This window comes from Mus pahari, chromosome 3, assembly GCF_900095145.1.
Source record: "Mus pahari chromosome 3, PAHARI_EIJ_v1.1, whole genome shotgun sequence".
Classification (NCBI taxonomy): domain Eukaryota; kingdom Metazoa; phylum Chordata; class Mammalia; order Rodentia; family Muridae; genus Mus; species Mus pahari.
In genome coordinates, this window is record NC_034592.1 from 76,608,745 (window position 1) to 76,622,518 (window position 13,774).

Sequence of the window (13,774 nt, forward strand, 5' to 3'; positions counted from 1 at the left end):
CTCCGGCAGTACTGGAGGCAGCAGCAGCCCGGAGGGCGACTTGCAGGGCGCGCCGGCCGAGCTGGACCGGGGACGCTTTTCACCCCGGGGGAACCCTCCGCTGATTCTCTCGGCCCCGGCGTCCCTTGGGAGCCCGCGGGACCCCCGGGCCGGCAAGGAGCGACGGCGGCGGCCGCAGCACCATGAGGCGGTGGTGGGGCGCGCTGCTGCTTGGCGCCCTGCTCTGCGCACACGGTAAGCGGCGTCGCAGCGCCCGCGCCGACCGGGCCACCGGGAAAGTTTGTCCCTGAGACTGGTCGCTGCAGGACTCGCCTCCTGGGAGTGGGACCGCGCAGGCTGGGGCCTGAAGTCCCACTCTCGAGCTCACTTCGAGCACTAACCCTGGCAGAGCGTGAGGAGGAAAGCAATAGCAGCCCCCGCAGCTATCCTAGCACGAGAGGGGACAGCGGTGGAGGGACTCGTCCCCGCTGTAGTCTGAGCCGGGTGGAAGAAGACCCAAGACGCTCTTCGGCTTCCATCGCTGCTCTTTAACGAGCCAGGGGCGGGTTCCCTTTCAGGTTAAGGCAGGGCTTCTGTGTCCCTGGTGCGTGCGAATGAATGTGTGCAAAGAAAGGAAGGCTGGGAGGATGGTCGCTAAACCCATAAATTGTAAACAGTTCTCTTTCCAGGGACTGGGGGATCTTGGGTGGATTGCGGAGAGGGGCCCAGCTGAATCTGAGTTACTTGAGCATCCGGAATTCATGGACTTGGGGAGCAATTTCTCGGACTCCAAACCCTGTTCTCTCTGAGGGTCCTTGGTTCATACTTGCTTGCAGCATCTCCCCTAAGTGGAGTTTTGGGTTCCCTCTCCTGGCTGCGGCCAATCAGCTTCCTGCCCCAGATCCTCCCCAAGGGAGGGGTGAGGAACAGCGACGGAAAAGAGGTTGGGGAGGAACTTTGGGAAGAAACTGCTGGAAAGCTCCCGCAGATTGGTCCTGGCCCCGGTAAAGCGCAGGGGCGCGTTCTTAGGGAACTTCCAAAGGCAGCCTCGCGACCCGTGCAGTGGGGCCTTGGCCTCCGGGGAGCTGGGCGGATGGCAGCGGCACTGCTGCTTCATCTGCTCCTTATTAATAACGTGTTCGGTGCCCGGACGCAACTGTTGTGTCTACTTAGGACTGCAGTGGAATCTGCCCCTCTGCAGCAGCTTGGGAACGTGGGTGCACCCGGAGATTTAGCAGCTGCCTCTGAGTTTGTGCCCAAAGATCAAAGATCGATCTTTGAACTCCCAACTATATTCACCCGCCGGCTTTTCCACGTGGGGGGGATCCAGTTCTTCAATTCCCCGGCTGCGTGACGAGGGGGTGGGGTTCAGAAAGAGCGGTCTGCAGATCTTGGCGATTCTCAGGTTCTTTCTTTCACATGGAGGAGCTCGTGTGGAAAGTGCAGATTTCGGAACTTGCCTGGCAGGGTGTGGAGCTGTCTGGGCACTTGTTTTAAAGATTGTTTTAGATCCCGAGTCCAAAACAGAGTTCTGGTGTCTGCTATTTAAACCGCTCGTGGGCTTTCAATGATTTTTTTCCATGTGGTATCTAGCGCCGACCGAGTCCTTTCTCTCCGAGTGGTAGCCTGGCCGACCCACGTTCCTCTTCGCGCCTCGTTCTCCCCCTCCCGGGCTCTCTCCTCGAAGGTTATTTGTAGCCTCTTCGGCGTGTTGGGACAGCAGCCCTACTGGGGTAGGAATGTAACTGTTCTTCCCACCACATGGGCCCCTTAAAGGGACAGCTATGCTTTTGGGGGGTTTCCCTCCTTTGGGTTTCAAGGGAAGGGGATGGAACTTTCCTCTCGGCCCCCTGGAGGAAGTTTTGAAAAAGATCAAGGGAAATAGCTAGGCACTAGGAAAAGGGGGGTGGGGTGGGGGCTAAAACGGATACCAACAAAGCCAAAGAGGAGATTGTCGCCTTCTGCCCCAGGGAAGGGGGAGCTGGAAGGTTCCGGACTGAGACTCGCCAAGAAGGAATTCACTGCTCCAGAGCTGCTGTCAAAATTGCGTACATTACATTTGCAATGGAGGGTGGGGGTGGGAACAGGGACAGAGAATCGTGGATTCTTAATGTTTTGCAGGAAAAAAGAACATTAGAGGGTTCTTGGTAGCTAGTTTAGGTTCATTTTTAAAGGAAAAGGTTTAATAGAAATTTCTAAGTTGAGACTTCCTGTGCATACGGAGTAGGCAGAGGTTGGAAAAATTTGTGCTTTGCAGGGCTTAATACTGAGCCATCCTTGGTGACCTTATAGAAGGCAGAGTCACAATGAGGTACAGCAGTTTCAGAGTCTGTAACCACCCCCCACCCCCCACACCCCACAGATCCCAGTAAGATCCCTAGTACTAACTTCAGGTCCCTCAGAGGTGCTTCTGAAAAGCTGCTGTGTGTTACACAGACAACCTCAGCTAGGAGTGAATTCAATACCAGACCAAGATGTTTGTTTAGATTTTATTCATCCTCACAGGATTTCCCTAGAGCCTCTCCACTTGGTGTTAGCCTAGGTCCACTGTTCAGAATCTAGAAGGATGTGACCAGAGACATGGCTCAGCAGTTAAAGCATTGCATTTTCCTCCAGATGACCTGGGTTTCATTCCCACCACCAGCTTGGCAGCTAAGCTGTGTAACTTTGGTTCCAGGGAATCTGACGCCCTCTTCTGGCTGCTTCCAGTACTCACACATGTGGTACACAGACACACACAAAGTGGAGGTAAAATAGCTAAGCATGGTGCTTACGTCTGTGATACTAGCACTTGGGAGACTGAAGCAAGAAGAGCTAAGCAAGGATGAGGTCAGTCTGGGCTGTGTAGTTTGAAGTCATTCCAGACGAGACAGCAAGACCCTTTTCTCAAAAAAACAAAGCAAAACAAACAAACCACACAAAAACCTATTTCACTGACCAGTACTTAGTAGGTGAAAGCAAGAGGTTTAGAAGTTCAAGGTTATTCTCAGATACCTTGGGAGTTCCAGGTTGGCTTGGGCTTCATAAGACTCTGTCTCAAAAACTAAAGCTAACAGCAATAACAACAACAACAACAACAAATGCTCTTATGTTTTAAATGTTAAGGTTTTTGTAAGGAAGTGGTAGTAACCATAGGTGTTTTCATCCTGTAGGGTATGACTGGAGTGTATATAAACCACTTCACTTGGAAGTCTTTTCTAGGGAAACGAACCCTGACAATCCTGGCCGGGAGTGCTTGCTTGGGTAGATAAAAACGTTTCTGAAGATGAGTTCAAAATAGTTTAGCTTGAGACTGGTCTTATTTCCATGTGGTTGTTGTTGTGACCACGGTTGTCATGGTACTTGAGTGACATTGCCCTTGATCTCTCGGGACTCGTGCAAGATGCTTGGCTTCTCACCGATTCTGGATTTCCTCTTCTGTCCACTGTTGGGTGTCAGATGACATCTTTGGGACTGGCACCTAGTATTAAGAGTAACAGGTGCAAGGGAACTTAGTCAGGCCCTGTCTGACACAAAGCACGTTGGGCATGCTCTTCTTCCGCACCAGCAAAGGACACAGGAGGTCACAGAGGACGTGGTGCTTTGTAGCTCTTTGCATAGGCCTCCTACAGACTAATTGCTAGGGTTGTTGGTCCCTAAGATGAAGAAGGGTGATGGAGTGTTGCTGCTGCTTAGAGAGATAACAAAGGGGTCCATGAATGAGAACAGAATAATTTCTGAGACTAAATATGTACCTTGTTTTATTACATGGCCAGATCTCACATCTAAAGTGAAGTTCCATATCTTTGTTCAGCTGCTAGCCACCATCTCTACATTCTTGGGTAGAGTGTCACCATGCTTTGTCACAGATGCCTAGACATGGGGCATGTGAGTCCTAGACTGTGTGAATCCTGGTGGCTGCCTTCTCCCCAGCAGTGAATGTCTCCCTCTCCTTAGCCTTGTGAGTATCCCAGGAGGACTAGATGCTGAGATTGAGTTGCCAGAGCCTGAGTTTGACCCTAAAAATAGCACTGATGGTCACCTATGCTTGTCCCTGTCCCTGGGGCTTAGAGCTAGTGTGGTCAGGCTCCTTCTCCCCAGGACACTCAGGAACACTGCATGAGCTGAGTGGTGTCCTCAGGCTCTTGTTCATCCGCTCAGCAAACATCCTGTCAGGCTCTAGTCGGCCTGCACACCTCGCTCAGTGTTTGAGAAAGTGCAGGTAGACTTGGCTTTGATACTTGTAGATGAATTCATGAAAATACACAGGCCCTTACTTTGGGACCCTTATCTGCAAATGGGGCTAGAATTGGAGGGGGGAGTGGCAGAATTTTCACCTGTGACATTTTCATGCTGTGAAAATTAAAAGAGACTATGACAGACCGTTCAAGGCATCCAGCACAGAGCCTGACAGCTGCTATGTTAGCTATAGGCCCAGAGAAATGTCAGCTGTTTGTTAGTAAGATTGCCCAAGTGGATCAGAGATGGTTCTGGGGTTTGGAATATGGGAAGCCAGATAAGTTATACTGCAGTGTCTCATACGATAAAGGAGACTTGATCCTTCTTTTTTTCTTTTTTTTTAAATCATTTTTTTTCTCTCTGTGAAACACCTTGTCCTTTCTTTTTCCTTCTTGAAAAACTAGTGAAACCTAATCGTAGTTCCCTCCTGTCCACGCTCCAGAAAGAAGGTTTATTATATTGTGGAGGAAGCTAGGGGAGAGGCCCAAGGGGGAAAGAGAGGAACTCCCTTGGGAACACCCCTGTTGAGAGGTCAGGAGGGAGACCTCCAACTTCTTACCCTAAGTTCGCTGTGACCCAGGGTGAGAGGGGTTGCCAAGGTCTCTTGTAGTTGGAACAGTTTAGAATTCCAACCTGTCCCTCCCACTGGCCCGAGGAAGGAGTCAGGGGCCCCAGAGCTCTAGAGGTAGTAATTGCCTCAATTTGGGGGCTGGGCTGTTGGGAGCCTGTTTCCTTCATGGCCACAGTCTTCAATCAGGAGTCCTGTCAGTGTGCACTATAATTGATGTGGGTCTCCAGCCCCAGACTCGTCCCTCCAACCCCCAGCTCCTCCACCCCAAAGTTTGACCCCTGTTGTCTCTTTGTTTCTGCCTTTTAAGTTGGTGCCAGTGTTGTGATGTTTCTGGGAACTGCAGAAAGTTGACCGTAACCCAGAGCAGCCGTCAAGAGGAGCTGATTCTTTTAGCTTCCCGGAGGTCTATTTTCTGTTGTGTCTTTTTGATTTAGCAAGAAGCAAACATCCCAGGTGCCTCTGGGCATCTCTTCTGCCCATCGGAGCAGATTTCATTCTTTCAGTGCACGTAGACATTCCCATCTGTGTCCCACAGATGAGTGGATGGACTGACAGCTATTTCTGATGCCTGCTCCCCCACTATTCAGGTGAGAGTGAGGAGGGAGGGGCGCTGGGTGCACCCCAGCTGGAGAAAGCCTGGCTGGGACCTGAAGCAAGCCCTGACTTGGCCTATGGGAGCTCCCCCTCACCTCTGTACAGAGCGAAGGATCCGAGCATCGAGCCAAGCCAGGAAACAAAAGACTAGGAGTAAACCTTCCATCTGGCTGCGAGGAGGCAGCGACACAAAGGTGCTGCTGCATAATTTATCACTGGAGATTTTCTGCAGCCAGGGAGCTCCAGACTCCAGGCAGTGCCTTTGGGGGGACCAGGAGGGATCTCCCCCCCCCCCCCGCCCCGGGTGTAAAGCCAGGCAGGTATAGACTAGGGTATTAGGAGAGACACCTGATTAGCACGTGGAGCAAAGCTGCTTCTGAGGTCCTTAGTGTCTCCTGGGATCACAGTCCAGCAGCTCCACTTCCTGTCAGGCCTGCGGGGGGTGGGGGTGAGGGGGCCGCTGCGGGGGTGCTACATTCCCTTCTCATGGCCTATGGAGTGCAACTGTTCCGATCTTGTGGACATGGGTGAGGACAAGAAAAATTTTATGTTGGCCGACTGCAACATCTTAGGAACTAAAGAAGAAGCCGGACTTAGGCAATTAAAGGGGAGAGTCCCTTTTCCTTTCATTTTCCCCACACCAGGTAGCTGAAGCAAGAAGTTTCTACTAAAGGGACTGAGACAGTAAAAGTCAAAGGCTTTAAATTAGCAGTTCTCAACCCCCCTAATGCTGTAACCCTTTAGTATAGTTCCTCATGTAGTGGTGACGCCCACCATAAAATTATCTCATTGCTACAAAATATCAGTGCTTCCCAATGGTCTTAGGCGACCCCAGTGAAAGGGTCCTTAAGGCCCCCTCAAAGGGATCCTAACCCACAGGCTCAAAACCACTACTTTAAATAGTCCTTCTCAAAACAGAGGTTCTACTTGTCTCTCCTGACTCTTTCTGTACTACCAACTGGGGCATGTGGTTTAAGAAATACAAATGTACTCTGGAGAGTTTTGCTGCGATAGGAGGCCGATACTGTTATCAATGGGAAACTGAGGCTTAGAGCGTTTCCGCTGTGACATGGTCACCGAGTAGCTGCATCAGGATTCGAACCCAGAGTCTAAGATGGGAACCCTATACCTCAACACACGCTGCCTCTCAGAACAGAGTTTGGAGTTTTTGTAAACATTCTTTCTGTGTATGGGTCTATGGACCACACGGGTGCAGACGTCTGAGGAGGTGAGAATGGGAGTTATGGAGGTTGATAACATGCACATGCAGAGAATACAGCACTGGTGCCCTGAAAGAACAGCCGATGCTCTTCATGGCTGAACCATCTCTCCAGCCCCCAGAACAGAATATTTTAAGTCTCAGTTGTCCCAGAAGACCCAGGTTGGAAAAGTTTACAGTTGGATTGACCTCTTTGGGATTTAGTGACTTTTGTTTTTGTTTTTGTTTTTATTTTTACATTTGTGTGTTGTGCATGGAATGGAATGATGTTGGTTCATTCGTTCCACCATATGTGACCCAAGGATCGAACTCACTCTGCCCTCTTAGCACACACAAATACACAACACTATAGCTGGCTCTTTCTGCGACTGCTACAGATCCAAACTCACGCTTTGGTAGCAAGCACCGGCTCATCTCCCCATCCCACTTAGTTATTATTTTAAGGGCCAGATCTCACTTTATGGTCCAGCCTGGCTCCAGCATCCTAGACTCAAGGGACCTTGCTGCCTGTTTCCTTAGTAGCTGTGGTTACGAGTGCATGCCACCGCACCTGCTTGTTTTATTATTTATTTGTATGAGAACTGGGGGTTAAACCAAGGCCCTTGAGTGTGCTAAGCACTCACTCTGCCATTGTCCCACATAGCTCAGTCCCCAGATCTATCATTTATGGATACTTAGCATGCTGCAGAGCCAGTGTGTGGTATCACCTGTAATCCTAACATTTGGAAGGCTGAGTCAGAGGGATCACAAGTTCAAGACCCTGTCTTAAAGACAAAAATAAAAAGATACATAGCATGCAGAAGGCATTATAATATCTCAGAAATTACGTATTTCTCAAAACATATGTGTTATGAGTTTTGTTCCATTTTTCCTGATGAAAACTAAAATATACTTAGATGAACTGCTCGGGAACCAGAAAGAACAGGATTTGTACTCTGGGAAGTATCGTTCCCATGGTCTTTTTTTTTTTTTTTTTTTTTTTTTTTTTAAGATTGATTTTTTTATTTATTATTTGTAAGCACATGTAGCTGTCTTCAGACACTCCAGAAGAGGGCGTCAGATCTTGTTACAGATGGTTATGAGCCACCATGTGGTTGCTGGGATTTGAACTCCAGACCTTCGGAAGAGCAGTCGGGTGCTCTTACCTACTGAGTCATCTCACCAGCCCCCGGCTCAGAGATTAAGAGCATTTACTGTTCTTGCAGATGACCTGGGTTCGATTCCCAGCACTCACAACTCTTGGTAACTCTAGTTCCAGAGGAACCAATGCCTTCCTTTGGCCTCCTCAGTGCATGTGTGTGTGTGTGTGTGTGTGTGTGTGTGTACATATGTGTGCGTGTGCATACACACACACACACAAAATAAATAAATAGATAAATGTGGTTTTCTTTTTCTTTTTTTTCCTTTTTTTTTCTTTTTTTTTTAAATTTTGTTTGTTTTTTTGAGACAGGGTTTCTCTGTGTAGCCCTAGCTGTCCTGGAACTCACTCTGTAGACCAGGCTGGCCTCGAACTCAGAAATCTGCCTGCCTCCACCTCCCAAGTGCTGGGATTAAAGGCATGTGTCACCACTGCCCAGCCTGTTTTCTTTGCTTGTTTGTTTGTTTTTTAATGTGGTGGTGGTGGTGGGGGGAAATGCCTGAACTCTGACCTGTAATCGTGTATCTAGTGTGTCCCTTTTGAGTGAGTTGCCAAGGAATCAGACAGGCAAGGCTCACCATTGGACAGAAATAAGCCTGTCACAACGTGTCAGCTCCACAGCCTCCTGAGACAGTGAGGAAGGGAGTCCAGAGGGAGCAAACTTCACCTGAGTAGAACCAGGAAGTGCCTGGGGAAGGAGAGGAGCAAAGGTCTCTTGAGTCCTGGTTGCTTAGGATTTGGCTACTTTTATGTCTACCGTTCTGAGCCTCTCTCCTACTGCCAACTACCTACTGCTTAGCTCTGTGGTCGAGGTGGTGGTGGTGACGGTGGTGGTGACGATGATGATGATGATGATTCCTGCTACTACTATTAATGTTTGCTAGGCAAGCTATACCCTCTGAACACAGATCTATAGAGGTCTCTCCAGACCCTGGGTACATGGGGCTTATTGGGTCCATGTCCATGTGGCTCCTTGTTGCCATTCCTTTCAACTTAGTCCCCTGAAGTGGGCTGTCACTGTGTTTGTTACCTCGAGAGTCAGTGGGGCTGCCCCTCCCTCTGGATGAAGTTATAGACTCCTAAATAACTCATTCTCATTAAATAAGGTTTGTAGCCTCATCATTCCTGCCAGTGGACAGGAAAAGACGGCTTTGCCACCTTACAGAGAGAACAGGCCTAAGGGTGTGTCTCGGCAGTGGAGTGTATATTTAGCACGTTGGAAGCCTTGGGTTCATTCCCTGTCACTCCAAAAGCAGAAAGAAAAGGAAGGGAGGAGGGGCTGGGGATTCAGTCCGGTTGGTAAACTGCTTGTTAGCATATTTGAAGCCCTGGGATGGATCCCAGCACCTCCTACAGCAGACACCTGTAATCTCAACACTTGAGAGTCAGAGGCAAGAGGGACATTTTCAGACTCTTGGATACAGAATTGCCTTCATCTCCATTTTATGGATGCGCTTACAGAAACTTTTGATTAACTTCTGAAAAAATGTGGAATCTCTGCTCTCTACAATGTTAGAGGGCCTGACTGGTACCACACTGGTGAGGGTCTGCTTTCTCCCCTTCCAAACAAAGCACAGGGAAACTACTAAGGTTGCCGGGTTGAGGGAGCTGAGGTGTAAGTGGTGAGATCTTAGTTAACCTCTCAGAAAGATTCAATAAAGCCAGATGTGGAGGCACACATATTTTATGGAATGCCAGCACTTGTAGGCAGAGCTCTGTGAGTTTGAGGCCAGCCTGGTCTACACAGCAAGTTCCAAGCCAATCAGGGAGGGCTACATAGTAAGACCTGTCTTTTAAAAAGAAGGTTCTATGAGCCTCTTCACATGAATCCCAAGAATAAAGGCTTTATGAGTGAGCACGAACACCTGGGGCTCAGACCTGTTCCGTGTTGAAATGTGTAAGATGGAAGGGCTATTGCCTAAGGCCCTGGCAGCCGGGAGAGCTGCCTACAGCGTCGCTGGCAAACAGCCTTCAAGGAGTGGAGCTGCCGATTCCGATTCAACGCTTACACGGAAGGCTGCGTCCATCCGCATTTATTTCCTTCCTTTCTTTTATGCAAAAAGGGTTAAAAGCTGCCCTTTATGATCAGAGCCAGGAGTGGAGCAAACAGACAGAATCCCCTCTCTGGGGACCCTGAAGGGGAAGCGTTTGTCCAGAAATCTGCCTTTTGGAGTATAATGTGTCTGCTTCCTGTATGAATGCCCAAGTCAAGAGTTTGTCCGGCTGGTGGCTGCCTGGACTTCACCACAGCTTTGATTTAAGCCATTTCTCTGACATGCAGGAAGTTGTGTGTCTTTAGCCACCTACAACTTGATGGCAAGCAACTTGACGGAATACTTCATCCCTGCAGTCAGCCCCAGGAAGTTAGAACTGGGTGTCTCACTCGACCAATCACGGGGATAGGAGCGGGTAAAGGGTTAATAGCTCCTCTTTGCCGGGCGTGGTGGCGCACGCCTTTAATCCCAGCACTCAGGAGGCAGAGGCAGGCGGATTTCTGAGTTCGAGGCCAGCCTGGTCTACAAAGTGAGTTCCAGGACAGCCAGGGCTAAACAGAGAAACCCTGTCTCGAAAAACCAAAAAAAAAAAAAAAAAAAAAATAGCTCCTCTTTGCTCTCTGTACTCTTTTTTTAAAAAAGTATTTGGGGGTTAGAGAGATTGCTCAGTGGTTAAGAGAGCTGACTGCTCTTCCAAAGGTCCTGAGTTCAATTCCCAGCAACCACATGGTGGCTCACAACCATCTGAAATGAGATCTGATGCCCTCTGCTGGTGTGTCTGAAGAGAGCAACAGTGTACTCATAGATTAAAAAAAATAAATCTTTAGCCTGGCAGTGGTGGCTCATGCCTTTAATCTCAGCACTTGGGAGGCAGAGGCAGGTGGATTTCTGAGTTTGAGGCCAGCCTGGTCTACAAAGTGAGTTCCAGGACAGTCGGGGCTATACAGAGAAACTCGAAAAACCCGAAATAAATAAATAATAATAATTTATTTTTATTCTATGTGTATGAGGAGTTTGCCTGCAGGTGTGTACACCCTATATACAGTGCCCAAGAGCATCAAAGGGGGTGGGGGTGTTAATACCCCTGGAACTGGAGCCACATATGACTGTGAGCCGTATGGGTGCTAGAAACCAAACCCAGGACCCTAGAAGAGCAGCGGGTGCTTTTAGCTCAACTGAGCCATCTCTTCAGCCCCCTGCACTTGCTTCCCTTGCGTAGCTCCCAGGATGTTGTTCATCTTGCTTTCCCATTCCTGGTATTCAACAACTCCTAAGCCAAGGCCTTTTGGGGAAATGTGGTCACTGTTCCACACCTCCAATCTCCCCGTAGCTACTTAATGATAATTTTCAGTGTGCCACAGCATAAAATTTGTTTATTCCATGTTTATTTCCTCGTTTAATTATGGCCTTTATTTTATTTTATTCCATTCATTTTCTGTAACATATTAAGAAACTCAGCTAAGCCTGCCCATGCAGCTGTTGACCCCAGCTACTTGGGAGGCCAAAGTAGAAGACTTTCAAGTTTAAGACCTGCCTGCCCTACAGAGTAAGTTCCAGGCCAGGAACTTAATAAAACCCTGAACCTTGTATCAAAATAAAATAAGATGAGGTCTGGGATGTGGTTTAGTGGGTTTGACCCCCAGTACTACTTAAGGAAAAAAAGAGCGAATTGCACAAAGTCATGGGCCTGCGAGGTGGAACCCAGGATCTGCTTGTCTGCTTCAGATCAGGCATTTGCTCTCTTCCATTCTGTCCCTTCTTCCCATCTGTCTGTCTTTCTGGATCTCCCTCCAGGTCTACCTCTGTTCTGACTGTACGGTACACTCCGTATTTCTCCACCTTTGTTGACTTGTGGGCCAGTTCACAGGGGCAGGGAGCATCCTGTGCACTGCTGCCTCCCTGGCTTCTTCTGCTCAGGCATCCTGGAGCACCACTGGCCCCCTAAAGGACAAAGCTGTTCCTCTTCTCCTGCTGAAACTTACTAACTAATACTGCAGCTTCTCCACGAAGGAGAGTTGTGTGCCAGAAGCATCCTTGCACGGAATCGTCCACGCTGCTGAATCTAGCCCAGGGTTCCGTAAAGATGTGCTTGTACTTCACTGAGCCAGTGTTCCTCGTGCTCTGCTGTCTAAGATCTTAGTGAGAGATGCCCTTACTCCTCAGTCTAGGAACAGAAAGGAGCAGGCAACTGGGCAGTTGCCCTGGGCAACTGGACCTTCTGAGTGTCTCTGGGGAAGAACCCTCTGGTCTTTTGTAGAAAGACAGACATTGGGCTTGAAGTGGGGGCCTCCTATGACGAAGGCAAAGCTGCCATCCCTCCTAAAAGGACTCTGCCTGCCTTCGGAAGGAAACTCTGCGTCTTTCCTGGGATAACTAGATCCCTTACATGTAGACAGTTGAGAGAAGGCTAGGCCTTCCTGTTGAGAACCCGGTAGGGATCTGTGGTCCCTTACTCCAGAAATATACATTAGCCCATAGCTTGAGAGGCTCACAGATGTCAAAGCCTGATTGGCCATCCATCTGTTCAGCCATCCATTGCAGGTGAGGAAGCTCTGCCTTAACCTCACACCTTCGGGAGAGAAGTAGGAAGACTGGGGAGGCGTAGAGATGAACAGTAACAGGAGCGGCAGTGTATGGCTGACCCTTCCCAGTTCCAGTCCAAGCTGAAGGCAGGACCCAGCTAATGGGAGGAAGAGAGGAAAGCTAGTGACTAGATGAGCAACAAGGCAGGCCTCCTCCTTCCACAGCTGCAGCAGCTCAGCGGGTTAGATGAATAATCTGAGGGGGGAGAGTGACCCTGGAAGAACCCTTTGTTCCAGCTGAGGCTGGAGCAGGGGCACTGAGCCATTCACACGCCATCCCCGGGCATCCTGCTGGGTACTGTGGGGAGGGGGCACTGCAGCCAGTCATGGGACTTGGCCAGGCAGACAGCTTGATGCTCAATGGGGAAGCCAGCTGCATGCTGCTGGGGCCGGGGGAGGGGCTGTGTCCACCGGCCTTCCTGCAGGCCTTGGTCTGGCTCACAGACTGGAAGGCACTGACTGGAGCACTGGCTGGTCCTGGTTACTCTGTCCTGAGGTGGCTTGATCTTGTCACCCCTTACCCCGAAAAGTAAAATCTGATGATAGGACTTGCAAGCTCCTTCATGCCTCCCCACTTGGATTTCTTGACATCAAGAGGCATCGTGATCTGATTTCTCCATTCTAGCTTGCCGCCAGTGCTTGGGCTGCGAGATGGAGGCCAGTGTCTCAGTTTTCTAATTTTGGAAGCTGTCTTTGGGATCGTATCTGCCCTGGCAGAGGAAGGAAATCTCTCAGAGTGACAATTCCCCTGGGTTTCTCTCCTCCCCAATCCTGTCAGCTTTGGGGACAGGCATTGATGCCCTCTGTTTCCTATTCTTTCTGCCCAGGAATAGCCAGCAGTCTGGAGTGTGCATGTGGTCGGAGCCACTTCACATGTGCAGTGAGCGCGCTTGGCGAATGTACCTGCATCCCCGCCCAGTGGCAGTGTGATGGAGACAATGACTGTGGAGACCACAGCGACGAGGATGGCTGTAGTAAGTGGCATCCCTGGGTTAGCAGGAGGAGATAAAGGATGAACTAAGGAGTGTTTTATGCCTGCCTATCTGTGTCCGACTTAGAGTTGGGCTCTTGCAAGGGTGACCGGATGTGGAGGGAGACGCTGCTTCTTCACATGCACACCTTTAAAAACCTTTATTTCTATTAGGTAGTCCGTGCCTCTAACCCCAACAAACACACACTTTGAAATGTTGCAAAAAGGGCCGGGCAGTGGTGGCGCACACCTTTAATCCTAGCACTTGGGAGGCAGAGGCAGGCGGATCTCTTGAGTTCGCTCCCAGTCTGGTTTATAATGTGAGTTCTAGGACAGCTGGAGCTAAACAGAGAAACCCTGTACTTGATGAGAGAGAGAGAGAGAGAGAGAGAGAGAGAGAGAGAGAGAGAGAGAGAGAGAGAAGAAAAAGAAAGAAAAGAAAAAGAAAATGAGAGAAAGGAACAGCAGACTTGGAGAAGGTATAGAAGAAAATACCCTTAAAGACACAA

At 49.5% G+C, this 13,774-nt stretch overlaps 1 protein-coding gene across 1 annotated transcript in view; it reads left to right on the top strand.

Moving 5' to 3' along the window:
• Lrp4 (LDL receptor related protein 4) overlaps window positions 1–13,774 on the top strand; it is a 55,066-nt gene continuing 41,292 nt past the window's right edge. The window contains exons 1-2 of the mRNA XM_021192386.1: window positions 1–234; window positions 13,123–13,269. Coding sequence (XP_021048045.1) covers window positions 183–234; window positions 13,123–13,269 — 199 coding nt within the window. The 5' untranslated portion in view covers window positions 1–182. The remainder of the gene's footprint in view (window positions 235–13,122; window positions 13,270–13,774) is intronic.